This window comes from Peromyscus maniculatus, chromosome 2 (assembly GCF_049852395.1).
Source record: "Peromyscus maniculatus bairdii isolate BWxNUB_F1_BW_parent chromosome 2, HU_Pman_BW_mat_3.1, whole genome shotgun sequence".
Taxonomy (NCBI): Eukaryota; Metazoa; Chordata; class Mammalia; order Rodentia; family Cricetidae; genus Peromyscus; species Peromyscus maniculatus.
The window spans coordinates 121,041,368-121,063,517 of record NC_134853.1 but is presented as its reverse complement, the minus strand read 5'-3'; the positions used below and the strand labels follow the sequence as shown (position 1 = coordinate 121,063,517).

Below are 22,150 nucleotides of genomic sequence, written 5' to 3'. Positions count from 1 at the left end.
AGTTTCTTTATAATGTCCATGGGTACGTTTCTTTTCTGCTCAGAAATGCAACAGAACAGGTGTCTGTAATTTTTTAAAGTTGGTGTGTGTGTGTGTGTGTGTGTGTGTGTGTGTGTGTGTATACATATCAGTGTAGGTACCTGTGTAGTTCAGAAGAGGGTATATCCCTGGGATTGGAGTTAAAGGAAGTTATGAGCTGCCTAATGTAGGTGCTAGGAACTGAACTCCTGTCTTCTGCAAGAGAGTACATGCTCCTAACTACCAAGCCATCTTTCCAGCCCCTAATGTCACTAATTTTGATAACAGATTGATTACTCTGTGGTCCTATGGGCTCATGTGTTTCAGCAAACATGAAAATTCAGGCAGTGGACTAAAAGCAAGTCTTTGGACCCATACAGAACTGGTTGGAGGCTTGGCTTTGTTTCCTGCTGCCTGTGGGACTTTGGAAGAATATTCATCTCAAGCTTTAGTTTTTTTCACCCCAAACTTAGACTCAAGCGAGACTTTCCTTCCCCAGGAAGTTTTGCAAAGTCTGTGGTGATACACGCCAGTGATGCAGTGTATCAGTCAGTCCACTCACGACCCCATTAACGAGGCTCATTCCCCAGAAGCAGTTTTGGAACAGGGGCTCTCCAGCTGAGATAAGGGAGTGGGTGCCCTCAAAGCTGTCACCGTCACACTCTCTCCAACCCTAATGCATTTTATCCTGGAACCGAGGCAGGGATTTATGCCATCAGGATGGGCACCAGCAGTACCACAGCTGTCTAGAGTTGGGTCTATGTCTCAGCTCTGATTCCCTTGCTTGTCTCCTCCAAGTTGTGCTGGGGGCTGCTGAGTCCTGTTGTTTTCCTCTAAACAAACACACACTGCCCTATTCAGAGCATCTGGCTTCAGAAAGGTTTGTAGTTATCAGCGGAACCAAAATAATAGGAATGTCTTGCTATTTTTACCAGCAAGGTGCCAGACACACTACCTCAAAGCATCAAACACATCCTTCTTAAGTACTATTTTTATCTTTCCTTCCCAGGTGAGAAAATAAAGGTGCAGAGAAGTGTTAAGTAAGTGGTTTGTTTAAGATCTCATGCCAGTAGATAATGGAGCCAAGATCTGTAATCCAATCTTTCTACCTCTAAATCCTGGCTCTTTGAAGACTATCAGACTACCTTCTAGCAATACACTGGGAGAAAAATGTGGCTAGAACAGTTAGGCTCAGACCTTGGGGACTCTGGGGTACCAGCATGGACTTTATAGCTTGAGACTGGTCCTTCTGAGTTGGTGAGTCATTTTACCCGGGGGAGCTCAGGCCCACTGGAGAATGGAATGAGACAAAATAGAGAAGAGCTGTTTCCTTCCAGGGAAGTGAAGAAGCAGTAGCAAAGGAGAGGAGGAGACAGGAGGAAAGCCCATGGGAAAAGGATCTCGAGATGGTGATTAGGATGATCGGATGCTTTGGAGACATAAAGAGGATGGGGACCTGGAGAGGGCCACTGCATTAAATCGCACTGTCCATGAGCCCTAGGAGCCCATGTCAATAGGGTGGTGAGCTCAGGAGTTTTGGGAGACTAAGTGGGAAAGGCTTGTCTTAAAAAACAAACAAATAAACAAAACATTATGTATGGGGGTATTTTGCCTGCATGTATGTCTGTGCACCACAGACATGCCTGGTGCCCATGGAAGCTGGAAAAGGACATCAGATGCCCTGGACCTGGAGTTACCAATGGTTGTGAGCTGCCATATGGGTGCTGGGAATTAAAGCCAGCTCCACCGGAAGAACAGCCAGTACTCTTAAGGACTGAATCATCTCTCCAGCCTCTGAGTGGGAAAGTTATTGAGGACCAAGTGATGTGATACCTGGGAAGGACAGGTGTTCAAAAAGGGCAGTCAGACCATAGCAGGGCTTGGCAGACCTGGGAAAGGGATGGTACACATACAAGCATGCATAGACAAGGATGGAGACACACACACACACACACACACACACACACACACACACACACACACACACACACTTCAGTACGGTCAGCCATCACCCTGGCTGAAGAGGAAAGACAGACGTAAATATAGCTTAGACGTTAAAAAAGAGAGCCGCTGGCAAGCCACGAGGGTGGACTCATCCAAAGCTACCATCTTCAGGATGCCGGGCAGCTCTTCCCAACAGTCAGGAGCTGTATGCAGGAGTTTGACCCTGTAGCTCCTTGGACTGTGACCTGCCTAGGCCTGCCCTCCTTTTCTTGAACCATTCTCAAGCTCCCCCCACCTCTTAGCCTCTTCCCCTGCCTGCTGACCGTCAGTCAGGCGGGTGAGGAGATGGGAGGCTGAATGTCCTCTGTCCCTGCTGAGGGACCTATTTCACAGACTGTCACACATGAGATGCCATGGTCTGTTTTTGAGGACTGGGAGGGTTTGGGGAGGTCGAGGAAGGGACAAGAGGCAGAGGGAAGGGAAGTGAGTTTCCAGGTCCCTCATTTTCTATAGTTCTACACCAAACCAAAGCACCCAAAGAAAGAGAACAACTGAAAAACTTTAAAATTCACAATGCAGCACAGAAAAGACTCGTTTAGTTTGGGTACCACTGGAAAACTCTTTAAAAAATTAAGTAGCTTAAAATATTTTGCTGAAATTAAAAAAAAAAAAAAAAAACGGATAATAAACAACAAACATAGCCCTTCCCCCAGACAGTCTACTTCTTTTTCTGGAGGTCTGAGAAACTGGTGAGGGGCTACTTGGCTTCTTAGGTGGCTCTGAGCCATGAGAGGGTGCCACGGGGAGAAAGGTCTACCTCCAGTCTGGTTACCCCTCTGCTAAGGCACCTCTCTGGTAAACTGAGGCCCATCAGGAGCCGTTTTCTGCAGCATCTCCTCCTACTGCTGCGGGGCCCAGGCCCACCTTACAGCCAGCCTCTGCTGAGGCTGCTTACTGTCTTGGGGGGTGGGGGAGAGGGGAGGGGTCGGTGTCTAATCTCCCGGAGAAGCCTCTCTTTAATGCAAACACTAAGGGGGAATGTTAGCAGTTCCACCAGTGAGGAAAGATGGAAACAGATAGATTCCACCCTGAAAGGCACATTCAGTTGGATAAATACGGAACGTGGGGGTCTCTGGTTTTTTAATAGGACAAGGAAAAATTTGAAGAAGGCCAGGGCAGGCCAGCATCAGCCCCTCAGTCCCTTTTCATTCCCGGCTCCAAAAGGTCCGGTTTGCATCTCAGAGTGGGTTTGATCTTGGGCCTTTCCCCTTTCTTTCTTATTTGTGTCTCTTCCTTTTAGATTTTATAGGCACATGCAATATTTATGCGGCAGTGACCTTTCAAAGAAGTCTTAGAGACTGACTGTTTACATTTAGAAATGTTCTTGAAGGTCTACAAAGCCCTCTGTGCTTCTTTCAGGAAAGGCACTTGGTAAGAACCAAAGCAAACAACTGGGTAACTCAGAGCCGACTCCCTAAGGAGAGTGGGGGAGGGGGTAGCATTTGTTTTGTAGTTTCTTCCCCCCTCCCCCAACCCAGTACTTGAGCCAGCCCGACTTCCTGGCTTGATCCAGAAGAGCTTGTGAGCCATTTGTGGCTACATTCCAAGTCCTGTATTGGAGAAATCTCCACACTGGGAACTTTTGGGAGGAATATGTCAAAAATTGGAAACAATGAAAACAATGTCTGCCCCATCGAGTCTCCTGCCAATACCTCTTACATTTGTCTCTTTGATCACGGAGGGTGGAGAAGGGTTATTACTTTGGCCAAATTTGACATGTTCCTCCCCGGGGCTGGGGCACATCACTCAGTTTGTGACTGTAACCCTGGCCACGTCAAGCTTTCTGAGAAGCCAGGGGTGCCTCTGGCTCCCCAGCAAAGATTGTCCCAGTGCATCCACCAGCTGCTTACTCATCCTTTTTCCCACTTTCGTGTGTGAATTACTTTGTAAAAACTTTATGAGCTGATGAGACCAAAGGTTTTATTGAGAACCAGAAAATCTTCTACTCATATTTTATTGCCATGGATTATTAAGCCTTTGATATTGACTGTGACTGTTTATCTGTTTTTTTCCCCCCAGGGGAGTCTAGGTTGCCCTACTTCTATAACAGCATACTAGCATCTACTTTGTATAATACCTATTAAGATCAAAGGTGGCGGGGCGGTGGTGGTGCACGCCTTTAATCCCAGCACTCAGGAGGCAGAGGCAGGCGGATCTCTGTGAGGCCAGCCTGGTCTACAAAGTGAGTTCCAGGAAAGGTGCAAAACTACACAGAGAAACCCTGTCTCAACCCCCCGCCCCCCCAAAAAAATCAAATTTGATCATGGAAATAAAAGCTCCTGTCTTGGTATTCTATATTAATCAGTATGTACTGACATTCTCTGTTTATGCCACAGAGTTCTCTGAATTCTTTATTTGAAAAACTGTTAATTCAAAGATCTCTGTCTGTTAGAGATCGTGTATTACAAGCAATCCTCCACTAAGAATGGAATTAAGGTAATGAGCAAGGCTAAGCTAATCTCTATCTCTATCTATCTATCTATCTATACATATATTTTTTTTTTTTCCTGAGTGGAAGTCACCATTCCATGAATTCCAACTCAGTAGTCAGGACTGATTCGCTAGGACAGTGGCTACTGCATGCTGTGTCCATTGCTACTAACTTAATGACACAGAAACGACAGGGATAGAAACTTCCAGAACAATGGCTGTTGTACAGGAATCTTGAAGGCATAGTATATATAAACGTCCCCCAAAGCCCACTGACTCTGAGAATGTGCACCGATACCAGCCCCTTTTCTCTCCTTCACCCTTGTAGTAGTATAAAGTAGGAAGAATTGAGTGTGGCATAACATTAAATACGGTAATGCATTCAAACAAGCTAGCCAGAAGCTGGGATTTCAAAAGCATGGTGCCTCTCTTCTCATCATCCCCAATCTATCTGACATGAGCTCACCTCTAGGATGTGCATTATTATTATTTTAAGTGGTAGAAATTCACACTTAACTAGTGAGCACTGGTTTGGCTTAAGAAACAATATTTGAAAGTAAATTTTTGGCATTTAAAGAACCTGAAAATTTCACCCACAAATATGACTTTGTAACTGCAAATGTGTTTTGAAGACTTTAAAACAAAAGTCTAAAACATTAAGTGAAATAAAATAATATGAGGTGTGATAGTCTCCATAATTCCATTCTACTTAATAAGCAAGGAGATGAGTTGTTTGAGTCTAAAGACATTGTTTTTCCTAAAATTCTTATTATGAAGGTCAAGAGAATAATACATAGGGAGGAGTCAAATAGATTTGTTGCATGCATAGTCTCCTAGATCGGAACAAGATGAAAAGGCAAGCATTTGGAAGCAAGAATTTTGAGCTGTTGGGATGAGTCTCTGCAGAAGGGCCTTGGACTGAGATGCTGGCCATCCTGAGAGGGAGAGCTCAGGGACCACAGTGCTGGATCTAGAATAGTAGCTGCATTCAGAGCAAGGCCAGTGACCCTGGCATCCTCACCATGACCTTAAGCAACCCCCATGTTGAAAGACTGTAGGAAAAGCAACAAGAAAAGGGCTTGATTGGCAGAGAGGGGGAGGGCTCAGGTGGACTACCGTAGATAGCTTCAAAGAGTGCCAGGAAGAAAACCTTTCTATTAAAAGGAACAACAACAACAACAAAAGCAACAAAAAGCACATGACATATAATTTACCATTAGTCACTCAAAATTATATAGTCTAGTATAACAGATTCCTATGTTTACATCATGTGCCATAAAACAGGCAAGTTGGTAGACAACGTTAGATCTCTTTTCTCTCACTTTGGTTAAAAGAGCACGGAATTCCCTTCTTTGAATTTGAAAACCAGTTCACACTCTGAGCCCTGTGGGCCTGGCAGAGAGAGCCGTTCTGGCCCGACCGGACGGACAGTTCCAGTGCAAGGCTGTGGTCTGGCTTGCCCCAGGCTGGGGCAGATACAGCTGCTGAAAGGAAGCTTGAGCTGCTCCTGGCCAAGACCGAGGAGTTACAGGGTTAGTTTGGTTTGTTTGTTTCTCTGTGTTTGCTGAACTCTGTCTGTGTCTCCTCCCGTGTCAAGTGGGAGGGTCGCAGTGGTTTGCTCTCCCCTGAAGGGCGCCATTCATCCTACCTTGGGCTTGTATGCATTCAGCATGGACATCTCTACATTCTGTCCTCTAACGGGCTTTGGCTGCCTCTGGACAGGTGGTGATGACGACTTCTGGTTATTGCGGCAGACGCAGATGAAGAAGAAGAGGAAGGCGATGGCCAGCGGAATGGCCACACTTGGCACCAGAATGTACAGGATTTCCATTTTATTCTTCTCTTTGGAATCTTTGGAATCTGGGTATAGAACAAAAAGGGCAAGAGTTAAACTTGTTAAAACAAAAATGTCTACTATTACATTGCAAAGTTTAACGATTTATTCTATACACACAAATTCACAGAGGGGAAAAAAAGAATCTAATACTTATTACGATTTGTTTCTATCAAAACCTCGACATAGTTTATTGAAGTTTAAAAGTTGAAAGTTCAAATGTTTGAAAACCACAGAGGGACATTATGAAGGTTTAGGATGTGTGAGGGAACCTATGACGTTGCCCCTCTCCAGCAGCAGACCTGCATTTCCCTCACACCTTAAAAGTTAAGTGACACGTGAACAGACTGTGTACATTGAAGCCTTAATGCAGACCACAGGGCTCTTCGCCACTGGCGGTCAGCCCAGGTCAACCGCCACAGCATGGTGCTCCTGAGTTCCAAGATGCCTCAACCTTGGGCGTGAGGGGCATGCAGGGCCAGGCCCAAACCTTCCAGGATCAACACCACTGTAGAATCCTGGTCCTGGTTTCAGAAGGCACTGCCTTAGGAATGTGGGGGCCTGTAGGCAGGCTGAGTTCAGTGTCTGGCAAGCTGTGCAACGCAAGCCAATCATTCAGCAATCTGGCCCCACTTTCTCTCATCTAGAAGGGAAGTAAATGTTCTAGAGGGTGTCTACAAGTCCTTCCAACACAGAAGCGCTGTATAACTTGACACTTTTTGAAACCCCAGAATTTGTCTTGAATGGTTTCATATGAACCCAGTAATTGTGAGTGCTAACACTTTGAAGTATAGTTTTGAAATCTTATACATCCATTTTACCATCTCTAGGCAAGGAATATAATATGTATAGAAGGATATGAGGTATGCTTTTCTTTTTATTAATTTGAGCCTGACCAGTAAAGCCAAAAGCTTTGGGCATATGTCATCATCAATGAATTATTTGTCTGGTAAAATAAACACATGAATTACAGGATGGTGATTAGAGGGGTTATGAAAATGTCATACCCTGACCACCAAGATCAGCTGTCTTTCTTTAACAAAACCCAAAGTGTGAACATTCTGAGTGACACAAAATTCAGAGATGCTTATTTACTCTACAGAAGAATCAACACGCTTCCATCCGGCTATCCTTCCAGTCCTTCAGTGGGTCAACAATCGTGAGCCACTGTGGGCCAAGATCTGTTCTAGGAACTGGAGTGTAGAAGGAATTGCTGCATGGCCCTGTTTTTAGGAATCTCACAGTCTTAGAAGGGGATGGAGAAGCTGTTATTACAATATGCTGTAATGCTGATGCACAGCTATCAATAGAATGACAATGCAACCCGGAGGGAGTCCCTTTAAATGAGGAGGCCCCTCGGCAGGTGTAAGTGAAAATAGTCGTTACTTTCCCACCTTCTTTGAGACGCTTTCTTTAGGTGAGATGCCGCAGTACTCAGCCATACTTTGCCTTCTTCTCAAACACATTCAGTATGTAACCTTAAGAAGGAACCCCCAAAACTGGATGTTGAGAACAACGCTCTGTGTGTTGACGCTCCCAAGGGCTTGGGGGAAGGGTTTTTACATTTGCTTACTGAGCTCAATGAAAAAAAAATAGCATTTTTACTATTTATTTTTCTACTGGCGAAAAGTTATGCTTGCTATCACTATTACTACTGGGTACTTTTCAAAATGAACTCACTTTATGGTGACAACCTCAACTCCAGGGGAAAAGCAACATGCATATCCCTATTTTTATAATGAGGAATCTGAAGGCCAGGGTAACTAAGCCACTTGCTAGCCCGAGGACAGGCAGCTGGCAGGTCAGAAGCTGGGTGTCTCCCAATCGGTTTTACTCCATGCCCCCAGCTCTAGCTGTGACCCTGTGCTCCCAAGGGTTGAATGTTTGATCTTAGGTACCTCTCTTCTCATGGTGGGAGCCATGGGGGGGGGGTCTGCAAGATAGTGAGTAGCACCAAAGTTTCCAGCTCTCCACTTTCCACTGTGATGTGTAAATAGCAAACCTGGGAACCGTGGGGGCTCACACAAACATTACAATCTCTCTGATAGTGATTGTGTTTGCAGTGTCTTGGGGTCGATAGAAAAGAATCAGGCAAGCGGGAGAATGCACACCACAGGCTCTAGTGTGAGCACTCGTGCACACACACTGTGCACACAGGTTAGAGACAATATGGCCGAGTAAAGGAAGCATACATTTGGAAGTCAGACACTATTGCTTCTCGGCCTTTTGGCTAAGATCAAGTGTGGAAGTCAGACACTTGTGAATTCCGCCTTTATCATCTAGGTCAAGTTGCGCCAGTACTTAGCCGTGCCGAACAAACTCGTATGTAAGATGAAAACCTCTGGATTTCATAGAGTTGCTGGAAACACAGTAATATGGAAAGTACCTTTTCTAGTATCTGTTGCAACTCAGAGTTTTCCCTTAGAAGGGGATTCTGGGATAAACATTTGGAGCTGGAAAGTCCAAATAACCTTAAGCAAGACTCACCCTCTCTGATCTCCACCTTTTCCTGTATTCAACAGGAATAATAATAGCTAGTCTCCCAATCTTATTTGGTTCATGTGAGACTCAAATGGGATCAGGTTCATGAAAGAACCCTGGATAATTGAAAATTGCTATTCAGTTGTTGGATGCTATATTATTAACATTATAGAATTTCTTGGTATGAGCAGGCTATCCTTGCTGTTATTCTTGGATTTTTCAGTGAAATCATTATGAGTGTAACGATTACAAAAGGAATGAGGCTAATTTACCACTAATGTAACGCTCGTTATTCTTCCAACCCAGAGTTTTAGCAACAAGAGAAAGTAGGGTCTCACCTGCCTGCCAACAAAAGAGTCTATTCTACATTCATTCCCTATCAAATTATGCACGGAAGGAAGGCCTTTTATTGTAAATGGGCGGTCTGGGAAAAATGCTCCTGTGGGTCTGTTGGAGAATAAACTTCAAGAGGCTAAATCCTGTTAACACACCCAGACTTGGCTCCTCCGCTTACACAGGACGGTGGGGGCACAGCAGGCAGAATCCCCTTGCCAAGTGCAACAGTCCCAAGGGACAGTAGGTGGTCATGTTGGGAGAAGACAAGCTCAGGGTATCCCAAGACTTCGAGGCCATTCCTTTCCCATGCCACTGTCTGCTCTTGGCTAGAAGGGGTGGTGGTGGTCCATCTTCTGGCACAGCAGCAGCAACAACAAGAAGCCTTAAAAAAAGATGCTCCATAGAACAATGACCAGCCTTTATGAGAAATTATAAAACTAACTACTGCCTGACCATTAAATTAAAAAAAAAAAAAGCATATGGTGTGTGTGTGGGAGGTGGGGGGTGGGGTGGGGTGGGGTGTATGTATGCCACAGCATGCCTGAGGAGTCAGAAAATGTGAGGAAGTTGATTCTTTTTCCTTCCACCAGGTGGATCCTGGAAATCAAACTCAGGTCCTCAGGCTTGACTGCAAGCGCCTTTGCCCACTGATCCCTCTCACCTGCCCCTGTCTGGGTGTTACGGTTTACACATTTTCACTCCTCATTTTAACCTGGCACTTTGGCATGATCTCAGTTTACATGCACAGACCTTGAAGCTGAGAAAGGATAAACTATTTGCCAAAGCTAGGTAGTAGCAGTGTCCTCTGCCACCAACACTGCCACGCTTCCTCAATTAAGTCACAGATAGTTACCCACAGCATCGGATGGGATGCTTTTCATCATTTTGAGTTCCAAGATTCCTTTTCAACGAGGACTCCTATCTGTGGGGATCATACTCGGCACGGATGCACACATCACACTGGAACAAGGGCCATTGTTCTTACTATTCACTTGAAAAGGTATCAGAACCTCAAGTGCACTGCCGAGAAATTGGCTAGAGATTTTTAATACATTGGGACAACTTTGAAAGTTAAATGCACTTGTTATATCATGTCGAGTACTTGGGGTTTTGGGAACCAACAATGCAGTAAATCACACGATCAATTTCCTTCCAAAAATCAACAGCTTGATATCACATACCCTACATCCTGTTTTATTTTTACAAGGCTATTCAATACTTTGATTAGTGATTAAATACAATTCAGAAAATATTCTTTCTTATCCTGGGGCTTAAAGCAAGGAAAGCATGATTCATTTAAGAGGGACTTTAATAAGTGAAATTATCATCTGAGATGTTCCTCTTGAGTTCAAACAAAATGTGCTGATTTTAAACAGAAGAGGGAAGACATTTGACAGAATCTTAGAATGCAAAGGAAATGAAAAAAATCTTAAGACATCTGAAAAAGATGTAAAAAAAAAAACATAAAAAAGAGGAATGAATCCCTGCCACTTATCTGAAAACCATAGAATAAGTGAGTCCGTAGAATGCGGACAGCAGCACTGGTGATATTTTGATATAGGCCTAGAAGCTAAGGGAGGAGGAACCATAATTAGGTCTTCAGTTGGCAGATGTGCCCAGAATTTAAGCCCCTGACTTGAGTCTAGAAACACCCAGAACACACTGTGTATTCTCAGATGAATCCTGTGCTTAAAAGTGAAATAGCTCCTGTCAATGATGAAGTTGATTCCTCTGCAGTGAGTGTCTTAGTTACACTAAGGGCACACAGCACATTTGTGAGCAGCAGGGGAAAATCTTAGAATCTGTACACATTTACTAAAGTTAAACTCAGAGCTTCGTTCTCTTCCTCTGTGAAATGAAAAAAAAAGTGGAGCAATCTTTCTTAATTAGGAAAAGATTTTTAATTTTAAAAATACATAGAATGAAACTGACCATGTTTAAGCATATAGCTTAATGACACTAAATATATTTGTACCATCAGGCAAATGGCATAGAGAACTTTTTCATCTTGCAAAATTAAAACTTCTATCCATTTCTATTGCTCGTTCCAACCCCACTCTAACAATTACCATTCTACTTTCTATTTTGACAAATTTGACTGCTTTTGAGTCTCATGAAAGTAGAATCACACAGCATTTATTTTTGTGACTATCTTATCTTTGAATAATGTCCTCATGGTTTATCATATTGTACTATATGACAGGATTTCCTTCTTTTTTAAAACTGAACAATGTTCTATAGCATGTATGTTCCCCCAGTTTGTCTTAGTTGGGGTTTCTATTGCTATGATAAAACACCAGGACCAAAAGCAACTTGAGAGGAAAGGATTGATTTCACTTACAGCCTACAGACCGCCATCCAGGGAGGTGAGGGCAGGAACTGATGCAGAGGCCATGGGAGAACACTGCTTACTGGCTTGCTCATGACTTGCTCAGACTGCTTTCTTACAACATCTAGGACCACTAGCCTAGGGATGGCACCACCCACAGTGAGCTGGTCCCTCCCATATCAACCATAAACCATCAATCAAGAAAACACTCTACAGGTCTATCCATATCAATTCTCAGTTGAGATCTCTTCCTCTCAAATGACTCTAATTTGTGTCAAGGTGACATAAAACTAGCCAAAAGCCATTCATTCACAAGTATTTGGGTTGCTGTAGTGAACATGAATGTTTAAATAACTCTTCAATATCCTGCCTTCAATTCTTTTAGATAAGTACCCCAAAATGAGACTGGTGGATTATATGTGGGTTCTACTTTTACTTCTTTACTTTTAGTAGACCTATTTGAGAGTGGTAAATCCAATACATCCAAACTTCAGCAAAATATTTGACCAAGAATCTTGTCTGATGCACGACATCCTTATGGGTGATATGGAGGGTGGGGTGGTAGCAGCATTGGTGGGTTTATAATTTGCCATATACCTTTGCCTAATATTGTTAAACAGCAAATCAAAATGAAATTATAGAGGGCTATACTTCAGTGAAACTGCCTGCTTCACGTTGTCAGTGATGATTTCCTTATTCTTCTCGAAGAGGGCCAACCCTAGGACAAATCAGCAGCTGAAATTTGTAGACAAATACTAGAATTTGCCTTCTAGCTGAAGAAAGACCTTGCTCATAAAATCCAGGATTTACAAAGTTCAAACAGGTAGTGATGTAACCCACTCCCTTCCCTTTGAAGGCAAGTTCAGGGTTCAAGTGGAGCACACGCAGTATGATGGAAATGCCCTAAGGACAACATATATGGACTTCCAGCCAGCCACATAGCAGCTTCCATTGCCAGTACTGGGAAATAACCAAGCACGACATGGACTACTTCAGCTTGTGCTGGTTACAAAACACGAAGTGATGTATTCTACTCTAAAGAAGTGTCTTCTAATTTGAAAAAGCAAGAACCATCCAGAGGCAGAGAATAGGTGAGGAAAAGGAGCCAAGGACAAAGCCAAATTAGGATAAGACATTTGGAATCTGTAGTGCTGGGGGTGGAACCAGGGCCTGTGTATGCTTGCCAAGTACCCCAACTTTGCACTGTACCCTCAGCTCGTCAGTTTTGGCTTCTGTGTCACAGAAGCAGACCCGGGAGTGCTGGGAACCACTCCACTGCAGAGGAGAGCAAGTGCTCCATCCCTGGGGAGTCTCATGGGTCCTCCCAAGATTCTCTGATTTTATACTTGAGTGAACACAGCTAAGTTAGGGCCCTACAAAGCTCTTGACGCCTACAGAGCCATGCCAAGTCAGTGAATCCTGAGTGTCCTCAGACAGCCAGATCCTAGTCGTCTTCTGTTTTGTTCACAGCTGACTTCTGTGGGCACTATCAATGGGAGCCCCTGATCTGTCTTCCAACAGCAGTGGGTGGATGCAGGGAAAGCATGTGGGAGACTAGTTTCTTCCTTCCCTGTCCTTGATAACACACCCCTTTAAACCATCATCCAAACTCTCCTCTTCTGCTGGTGCCATTTGTTTCCTGCCAGAAGCATGAATGGCTGCCATCAAGTCAACAGCAACCACCATTGTGGACTATCAGAAGTCTGTCATCAAAGAGAGGCGATGAGCAGTTCCTATTGGCATGGGTCTGAAGAGTGATGACTTTTCCAAAGTTTATTTCAAGAGCAGCTACACAGTGGCTCAACAACTGGGCATTTCATTGGCAGGTGAAAATTCAACAGGGTCTGGAGACATAGCTCAGTGGTTAACATAGACTGATTGTGCGGGAGACCTTAGTTCAGTCCCTAGCACCTGGGTGGGGTGGCTCACAACCATCTATAACTCTAGCTTCGGGGAATCTGATGCTGACTCTCCTAGACTCCATGGATACTTGCACTCACACATTACATATGCAGATCCATAGACATGTGTAGATTTACCTATACTTAAAAAATAAAACTTGCCGGGCGGTGGTGGCGCACGCCTTTAATCCCAGCACTCGGGAGGCAGAGCCAGGCGGATCTCTGTGAGTTCGAGGCCAGCCTGGGCTACCAAGTGAGTTCCAGGAAAGGCACCAAAGCTACACAAGAGAAACCCTGTCTCGAAAAACAAAAAAACAAACAAACAAAAAAATAAAATAAAATAAAATAAATAAATAAATAAATAAATAAATAAAACTAGTGCCTTCTTCAGCTGCACATATACTAAAATTAGATCGGCACAGAGAAGATTAGCATGACCCCTGCACAAGGATAACATGCAAATTCTTAAAGTGTTCCATATTTAAAACAAAACAAAATTAACAAAAACAAAAACAAAAGCAACAAAAAACAAATCTTAAACTAAACCACCACCACCACTACCAACAGCAAAAACCACCTTGAAAGCACATTATTTTATGGCTAAAAATATAGCATGGCTGAGCAGTAGATTTTGGTTCACTAATGTTCATTTCTTTGCTGCAAATACATAAAGACTAGAAACTAAAGTACATTTTAGAAATCTGCAGTACAAAAATAGCTCTTCTAGGACGCTGCAGACTACAAAAGGTTCGTCTCCATCCCTCGCCACCATCCAGCTTGCTGTAATGTTCAATTTTGGTTGAAAGAAATGGCTGAATGACAAATTGCCTTGCAACAGGTCTGCTGTGAAATACGGGAGAAGGCTGCTGACAGAGTGAGTTAAAAACTGCAGTGTTCGCAATCTGGAAAACATCTGCCCTGCCCAGAGTGGTAAACTACCACACTGCAGAAAATGGTCTGTGACAAAGCAGAGCCCAAGAGGGGGTTGGGGAAGTGATGGGACAAGTCAAGGCTATTCAGGTACAGGACCCAACATTGTGCCCTTTGGCAAATTGTTGCAAGCCGAGGTGCCGGAGGACAAACAAAAGCCACGGGCCAGCTATAACCACTCCACATGGAGCTGCGTGGGCACCGGTGAAAGCCATACTGCCACTTAGGAGTTGAGCTTCTTTGGTAGAGGAGAGGCCTTTACATAAGGAGAAATAGGTAACATACAGCAGGTGCCGGTGGGGGAGGACACTGACAAACCGAGTCCTTTTCAGTTCAGTGTCTGAGTTTCCACCTCACCCAAAGCTGGTGGCCAGGGGCTAGAAGTAAGACACAAACAATGGAGCTCTGCAGCTTCGACAACTGGACACTTCAGGGGAACAGAGATGGGACTCATGGGGAGAGGGCAAAGGTCATGTGAGGACCCTTTATATCTCCAGGCTCCTTCCCACATCCTTGGAGTTGTGAATAAGGAAATCAACGGACAGTACCCCAAAGCACAGAGATCAGGATGATGAAAGAGCAAAGGAGAATTTTAAGAGAATGATCATTCCTCCAAAAAAATCAAAACAAAACAAAATAAAAAAAAACCTGAGCTTGTCCTTGAAAGAGGTTTGGCATGGTGGGAGGGCAGGAGGAGTCCAGTGACCTGCTTTTGTCTTGGCAAGAGGAAATCAAATACCTCTGTTAGCTTCTCCATCATTAAAATGGAGATGATCCCTGATCTTGTGGTTACTGAGAGAATGAAATGAATCAATGCAACATATTTTATTGAGCATCAGCCGAGTCTTAGGCCAGATACTGGTGTAAGAATCTAGCAAGATATTCACCCGGCAGCAGCCATCCTGTTGGCAGCAAACACACATCATTAGCTTGCAAAGATGGCCGACACAGTGACGGGAACCCGCTACCAGGGCTCACTGTGGTCCTGCCTTTCTCATTTGATGCCCTCACTAGATAGTATGTTTCTATAGGGTGTTGTCTACTCATTCAGCGTCTGAAGCCTAGAAGCTCAAGGCACACTGGTTTCAGTGAGTGACAGTCTTTCTCAGGTCAGAAGTCCCTGGGATATGAACGATAAACAGGAGGAATGAGAGGTGAGGCCTTGCTCATACTACGTTTTGTCCTTAAAAAACGGGGGGAAAAAGCTTCCTCTAAGAATCCTCTAGGCACACACACCTGATCCTGCCCAGGCAACTCCCAGAATTCTAAGTAGCTGTATTAGGCTGAACTTAATTTTATATTCTATTCTAGAGTGAAAATTCACAGCTAAAACAATCGTCAGCAAACTTGGAGTTGTGGGTATTTTAGAAAGCATAACCAATGCCAGTATTTTCTGCTTAAAACTTACACTATTTCTTTTAGACTGACTGGGTCAAAACTAAAACAAAAATTGTTGGTTGGAAAATGAGAAATCCCATGATAATTTTGAAATTTCCTTAGCTTTGACCAAACTAGAGAATGCAAGAACATTCCCTTGAAATTCTATCCTATTGAGATGGAGAAGGAAAATGACTCATTTCCAATCTGCCCCACACCATACAGCTCATTGCAGGATGAAGTTACTACACTTTTTTTGTATACTGTGTGTGTGTGTGTGTGTGTGTGTGTGTGTACACGCACACACCATGGCATGTATGTGGAGGTCAGAGCACAACTTGCAGGAGTTCTTCCACCATGTGGGTGCCAGGAATGGAAATGTGGCAAGAGCCTTTCTCCCTCTGAGATGCCTTGTGAGCTCAAGAGCTCTTAAAAGCTGTCTGTCTATCTATCTCCACATATGCTCACATGTACAAACCCCACAACTTAGAAGGCTGACTGTAGGTTGATACATGGGTCTACTTTGTTTTAGCTATGTGACCTTGGACAAGGTATTAAACATCTCTGAATATCAGCTTTCTTATGTATGGGGGAAAAAAGCTTCCTTACTCAGAGGTTATAGAACTCCTTACTATATTTTTGGTTTATTCTAATGACAATAAATGGCTAATGTATTACTGTTTAATATTGTTATTGTCTAGTCTACAATTATACAGTATAGAGAAAGGTTCTTTATTCTGGCACTGGCATTGTTAATATCATTCTTTACGTGGCTATTCTGGGTATCTTAGGGCACCTAATAGCACCCCTGCCTTCTACCTAATATATGCCAATAACATTCTGCACCCATGACAACAATGATAACCAAAACACCTGCAGCCTTCGCCAAGTGTCCTTGGGTGGCAAACTTGCCCTGGTTGAGGAACACTGGTGTAGAACAGAGATCAATGGTCCTAGATGAAGGAGACTTGGTCTCTGTTAACAATTGGTGAACTTGGGTGGGTCCATTCACTGTTCTGAGCCTTGCTTCCTCCGAGGGTAAAACAGAACTGGAGTGCTGTGGGATAGGTCAGCCACCGAGTGCTTGCCCAGCCTGTCTGGGGCCCTGGGTTCGATGCTGAGGCACTTGGAAAGGAAAGGAGACCGAGTGGGAGGGAACAGTGCTGGAGAGTTCTCCTTTGTCTTTATGCTGTTTTGTGAGGATGAAACAAAAGCATTTTGGGTGCACTACAGCAGTTACAAAGTAGGGTTCCCTTGTGACCGCTCTCTTAGAGGTGGTCTGCTCAAGGGCTTCTGAGAAGCCTTGGTATTTGCTGGCCTTCTTCTGACTTCCACACTAGGGAGCCACTGTCTCTCATCAGCTTTTTATTGGTTACATGCCAAGGATTCCCTGTTCTTTTAATCAGTGCATATGTGGTTGGCTTGAAGAGGTCAAGAGGTACTGTGTTCTTCCAAAATGAAAAACAAACAACAACAACAAAAAAAAACTTTAAACAAAAAAATCCTAAGTAGCAAAAACAGTCTCCTTCTAGATTTAATGTTCACCTAAACTTACTGTTCATATGACAAGAATTAACCAGTACCAAAAATTGTGACTAAGCTACCTGCAAGTTGATATCAAGAAAGAAATACTCTGGGTGGTAGTGGTGCACACCTTAATCTCAGCACCCGGGATCAGGGGCAGAAGCAGGTGGATCTCTGTGAGTTCAAGGCCAGCCTGGTCTACAGAGTGAGTTCCAGGACAGCCAGGGCTACACAGAGAAACCCTATCTCAGAAAAACCCTAAAGAAAAAAAGAGATACACTGTGCCCTTCCAGTATCACTAACTAATGCCATGAAATAATGAGACACCACAACCAGCAAAGTCTAGAAGCAGCATGGTGAAGCCTAGAGATGGAGCCTCCTGTGGTTCTTGCATTTTTAAAAAATTCTATTTGTCATAATACTTTTAGATTAGTGACGGAGGATGTCGGTCAGAAGAGCACAACCTTCGGGTTGCCAGAGCTGCAAGCCAGAGATGAAGGTTTCAGGTCCAGCTCTGTCAGTGTCTGGCTGTGGGATACAGGTAAGTCCTCTGACCCCTCTGAACCTCATTGGCACACACCAAAACCACTTTCTCCATATCCTGTCATGAGCTTTAAATGGGGATGAGGTCACTGAGCAGCAGGCACCCTAAAGGCACGCAGTAGGTGCTCTACAGATATGAGCCATCTGAAATATCATAACAGCACTTGAGTCCTTGAATCAGATCATACACACATCTTGCAGTTTGGGAGCAAGTGACTTTCCTACTTCTGAACAGCATTAGCTGGATGCTAACGACCAGACATCCACGAGAGAATGTCCGGGTTGGTTGTGCATGCTTCAAAGTTCCCAGCACTCAAAAGATGAGGTAGGGGATTTCACGATTTCAAAGCCAGCCTGGACTGCATAGCAAGACCCTGTCTTAAAAACAGAAAAGAATCATCTAAAGGGTAAGGCATTATTCATCCAGATGGAACAAACGATGTATTTCTTATTAGCAGTGTTTGGTTCAGGTCCCACCAAAATTCCTTTTCTGTGATTTTCTTCCTTTGTGCAAAAAGCCACCAAAGCCCAAAGCTCTGGATTCACCCTCGAGTTTTCTCTTGTATCCCACATCTGACCCACCAATGACCCTATTATTGCTAGTTTCCAAATACACCCTGAACCTGCCCACAGGCCACTGCCTCCTCCGCCTCTCTTCCTGATAAAGTTGCTCTGTTTCAACATGTCGAGATGTCAGCCTTCTGATCAGAACAGTAATGTTTGCCCATGCTCTCAGCATCAGGCTTCCATCCCAGGAAGCCTCCAGCTCACCAGCCCGCTGGGTCTGTTCCCTTTGGGAGGAACCTCATCTATTCCTCCTCCTTGCTCTGGGACCCACTCCTTGTTCTTTTGGGATGTGCGAGGCCACTCTCAGGGCCCTGCCTCTCCTCCTTCCCTGATAAGTGGGTTTACAATTAATGGCTTGGACTATCATCCATCCAGACACCCAGCTCCTTATGACTGTGATCTGTTTTCTGGGACCACTCATTTTGTTTGTCCTACTCTGCAGCTGTGGCTCTGGCTTTCTCAAGCAGTGACATCCCAGCTCACCCACCCCCTGGGAAGCCCAGTCCATCTGGACATGAATACTAGGACCATAAAGTTGAATCAGCTCCAAACTCTAGGCTTTTCTCACCAACATTTTCATCTCCTCTCTCACTCTATAATCATTCTGTAGAAGTGAACAAACTGATAGAAACTCCGTTTTTCTTCCAGAAATCTCTACCCTTCTGTACCGTTAGCAGTCAAGACAAAGATCACAGTGTAGTAGACTGCCCTGGGCGACTGAGCAATGACTGCAGATTCATCCTGCTTCATGGGTGATTTCAGTGAGACGGAAGAGTTTTCTCACCGCTTCTGAGGCACCTGCGTGCCAAGAAGGTTCCTGCGTCTGTGGACATCCTGGGAAAACACCCTTTGCTACAGGAATGACTGCAATTGGCTATCTGACACGTGCCTCTGGAAAGCAGTCCCACAAGGCAAAGACTACAGGGACTCCTGGGGGGGGGGGGGGGCGGGCACTGGTGCCTGTAGAGACAGCCAGGCTTCTGTATGACGGAGATGGTCTGCAATCGAGAGTATGAGCAACCAAATTCACTCTCCTAGGCTTATATTTGAAAGGTGGCAGAATACAGCAGAGCCAGTGACTTTTAATTACCGCATGCTGGGATGTCACACAGGTCAGACTTAAAGTTTTCGTCCAAGGTAAAGCACCAGGGAGCTTCCTTCTGGTTGCCAGGGTTACGGCAGTAGGAGTGGCCTCCGTTGAGCTCCGGAAAGCGCAGGGCCGTGAAGCTGTGTGTGTGGGGGTACTGAGAATTCCACGGCTGGCACTGGCGTCCCGACTTGGTCACACTGACCGTTCCCCGGTAGTCCACACCTGTGCTGTTGTAGCACTTGTGATCTGAAAAACATGAAAGAAAAGCCCAGACTGCTAGTCAGAAACAGAGGGGATTTGTCCTCCTTGGCAGCAGTTTGGGTGTGAAGGAGGGTAGCCCAAGGACCCTGCTGTCCCAGGTCTCCCTGCCATCGGGGAGGGGTGGGCCATTCTCCCTGTTTGCTGGGCTTGGACTTGGCTTGCCTTGTATTCACATTCCTGGGAGGATTTAAAGCTTATGCTTGGGAAGAAAATGAGCCTGGCAGTGTTTTTAATGGGGAATACCAAAGAAATGGGCGTGGGGAGGGACCTGGGCACAGGAGGAATTTCTCATGGTGCGTGAGTAAGTGTCTCAAGGAAGATTCACTGGAGGTCGTAGAAACTGTGTGATTAGTGAATTTAGGGGTAACTCACAGGACGTGTCATTTAGAGGGCTAGAGGGGTGCAGTCTGTGTTTGAAGTAGAGTTGGGACTGCTTGCGCTGACGGAATGGGCTGCCTGCCTGTGGGAAGGCAGGCTCTGGTATATGGTCCTTCAGGCCCTATACACTATCAGATAACCACAAAAATGGCATTAACTAACACGAAAATTAATTCTAGGTGAAAAGGAGACAGGCAATGGGATAGCCTTCTGTCTGGAGTGGTCAGAGACTAGGGAAAGGGAGCGCACCTTCACAGGTATTTATCAAGTGTGGTACAGGATACACAGTATGAAACAGAACAAGGCACACTCGATACATTCCCAACCGGAGAGCGCTACAGCTCTCCTACTACTTTTTACGACGTGCCTATCATCCCCAAAGTGAACTCCATATCCATCAGGCAGTCCCTCCCCCGACCACAGCCTCAGAATCTCGAATCTGCTTCATGTCTCAATGAATCTGCCCATTCTTGACATTTCATATACCTGGGATCATGCAGTGGTTATGTGCTTAGCATTATCCTTTCAAGTTTCATCCAGTTATGAAATATGCCTGTATCTCATTCCTTTTATGGATGATATTTCAATGTGGTGCATATACCATCTCATGTTTTCATAATAAAAGGTTATTTTGGGGTAGGGCCTCTAGTATCTCCGAGTGGACCTGAACTCACAACCTCACAGTGTAGGGAAGGATGGCTTCGAACTTCTGATCTCATGGTCCCATCTCGAGTGCTGGGATAGCTGACATACATCACCCAGTATATGTAATGCTGGGAACGGACCCAGGGCTTTGCGCATGCTGACCTATCACTCTACCAACTGACCTGCATCCTCAGCCTCTTTTGTGAATAATTCTATCACGAACATTCCTTTAAAAAGCATTTATTTTTATTTAGTGTGTGTGTGTGTGTGTGTGTGTGTGTGTGTGTGTGTGTGTGTGTTGCCTGCATGTATATGTGTGCACAACATTCATGCCTGGTGCTTATGGAGCCAGAAGAGGACATTGGATCCCTCAGAACTGGAGTTAAAGATAGTTATGAGCTGCCATGTGGGTGCTGGGAACTGAACCCGGGCCCTCTGCAAGAGCAGCAAGCAAGTGTTCTTAACGGCTGATCATCTCTCCAGTATTGTGAACACACGTCTGTGAGTTTACGTTTGAAGACCTGTTCCTGATTCCTCTGATTCATTCTGTGTTGAAGCTATTGAGGGAACCAGATCCTGTATTCTACAGTTATCTTCATGAAACTTCTCTAAGGCAATTCTGTCTAACCTACCACAGAAGGCTCAGGCATGGTATTCAGCTCCCTGGAAGGTCCGTGATCAGTGGGCACAGTCCCGACATGAGCAGTTACTGTGTGTCAGAGCCCCCACTTACTTTTGTTTATGGGATCCGCCATGGGGATGCCGATCCGAATGCAGTTTGCAGCTTCCGGGCTCTCCGGCTGGGGAAGATCCTCACAGTTTGGCAACTTCAGCCTCATCAAAATCATGGGGTTTGATCTGGCAAAAATGTACTCTGTCTGACACAGGACATTTTCCAGGACTTCACATTCATCACGACATAAGTCGCGGGGCTTGGGGACAGATGAGGTTTCGTCACAGTATGGGAAGGCGTAGTGGCACAGGGACGGGATGGCGAACTGGGAGCACTTATCAGATAAATGGCTCGAGGTGCCAATCATGGTGAAGGCAGCTGAAAAGCAAACAGAGCTATTAACTCCCAAGGGCCAGGGTTTATCTCTGCTGTGATCCAGTCAACAGATACCAGGGAGAAACACACTGCAGGGAATCTCCTGGGCTCAAGCCCACAAGGCCAAGGCGAGGAGATTCATTTCAGATGTCTAAGCAGCTCACTTTCACTGGCTTGAAAAAATCATTTTGACTACAAAGTTAGAAAAACAGGATTAAATTACATATGTACCATTTCCTAATAAAAAGAATTAATTGGGTTAAAGTACAATATATTTTCTTTTTTTCCCCCTACAAAGCAATAGAACTTGGTGTTTCACCCCATCCTCTTTATTAGTTTTGTGAGGTTCTAAGACATCCGAGAGGCCCAGCTCAGAGCTTGTTTCAGGCAGAGCTTGAGCTGAGCATAGGACTGTGTTGCCAGGAGTTGCTGGGTGGCTTTGGACGACTTGCTT

The 22,150-nt window shown here is 44.8% G+C and overlaps 1 protein-coding gene and 1 non-coding gene across 2 annotated transcripts in view; one reads left to right on the top strand and one right to left on the bottom strand.

Moving 5' to 3' along the window:
* Positions 1 to 22,150, bottom strand: part of Ror1 (receptor tyrosine kinase like orphan receptor 1) — a 371,662-nt gene that overhangs the window by 10,685 nt on the left and 338,827 nt on the right. Inside the window, exons 6-8 of the mRNA XM_006974046.4 lie at positions 21,382 to 21,699; positions 19,365 to 19,610; positions 6,101 to 6,312 (exon numbers count right to left, since the gene is read on the bottom strand). Coding sequence (XP_006974108.1) covers positions 6,101 to 6,312; positions 19,365 to 19,610; positions 21,382 to 21,699 — 776 coding nt within the window. The remainder of the gene's footprint in view (positions 1 to 6,100; positions 6,313 to 19,364; positions 19,611 to 21,381; positions 21,700 to 22,150) is intronic.
* Positions 13,712 to 13,818, top strand: LOC121827690 (U6 spliceosomal RNA). The gene has a single exon (XR_006070008.1). It is a non-coding gene; the product is annotated as a U6 spliceosomal RNA (small nuclear RNA).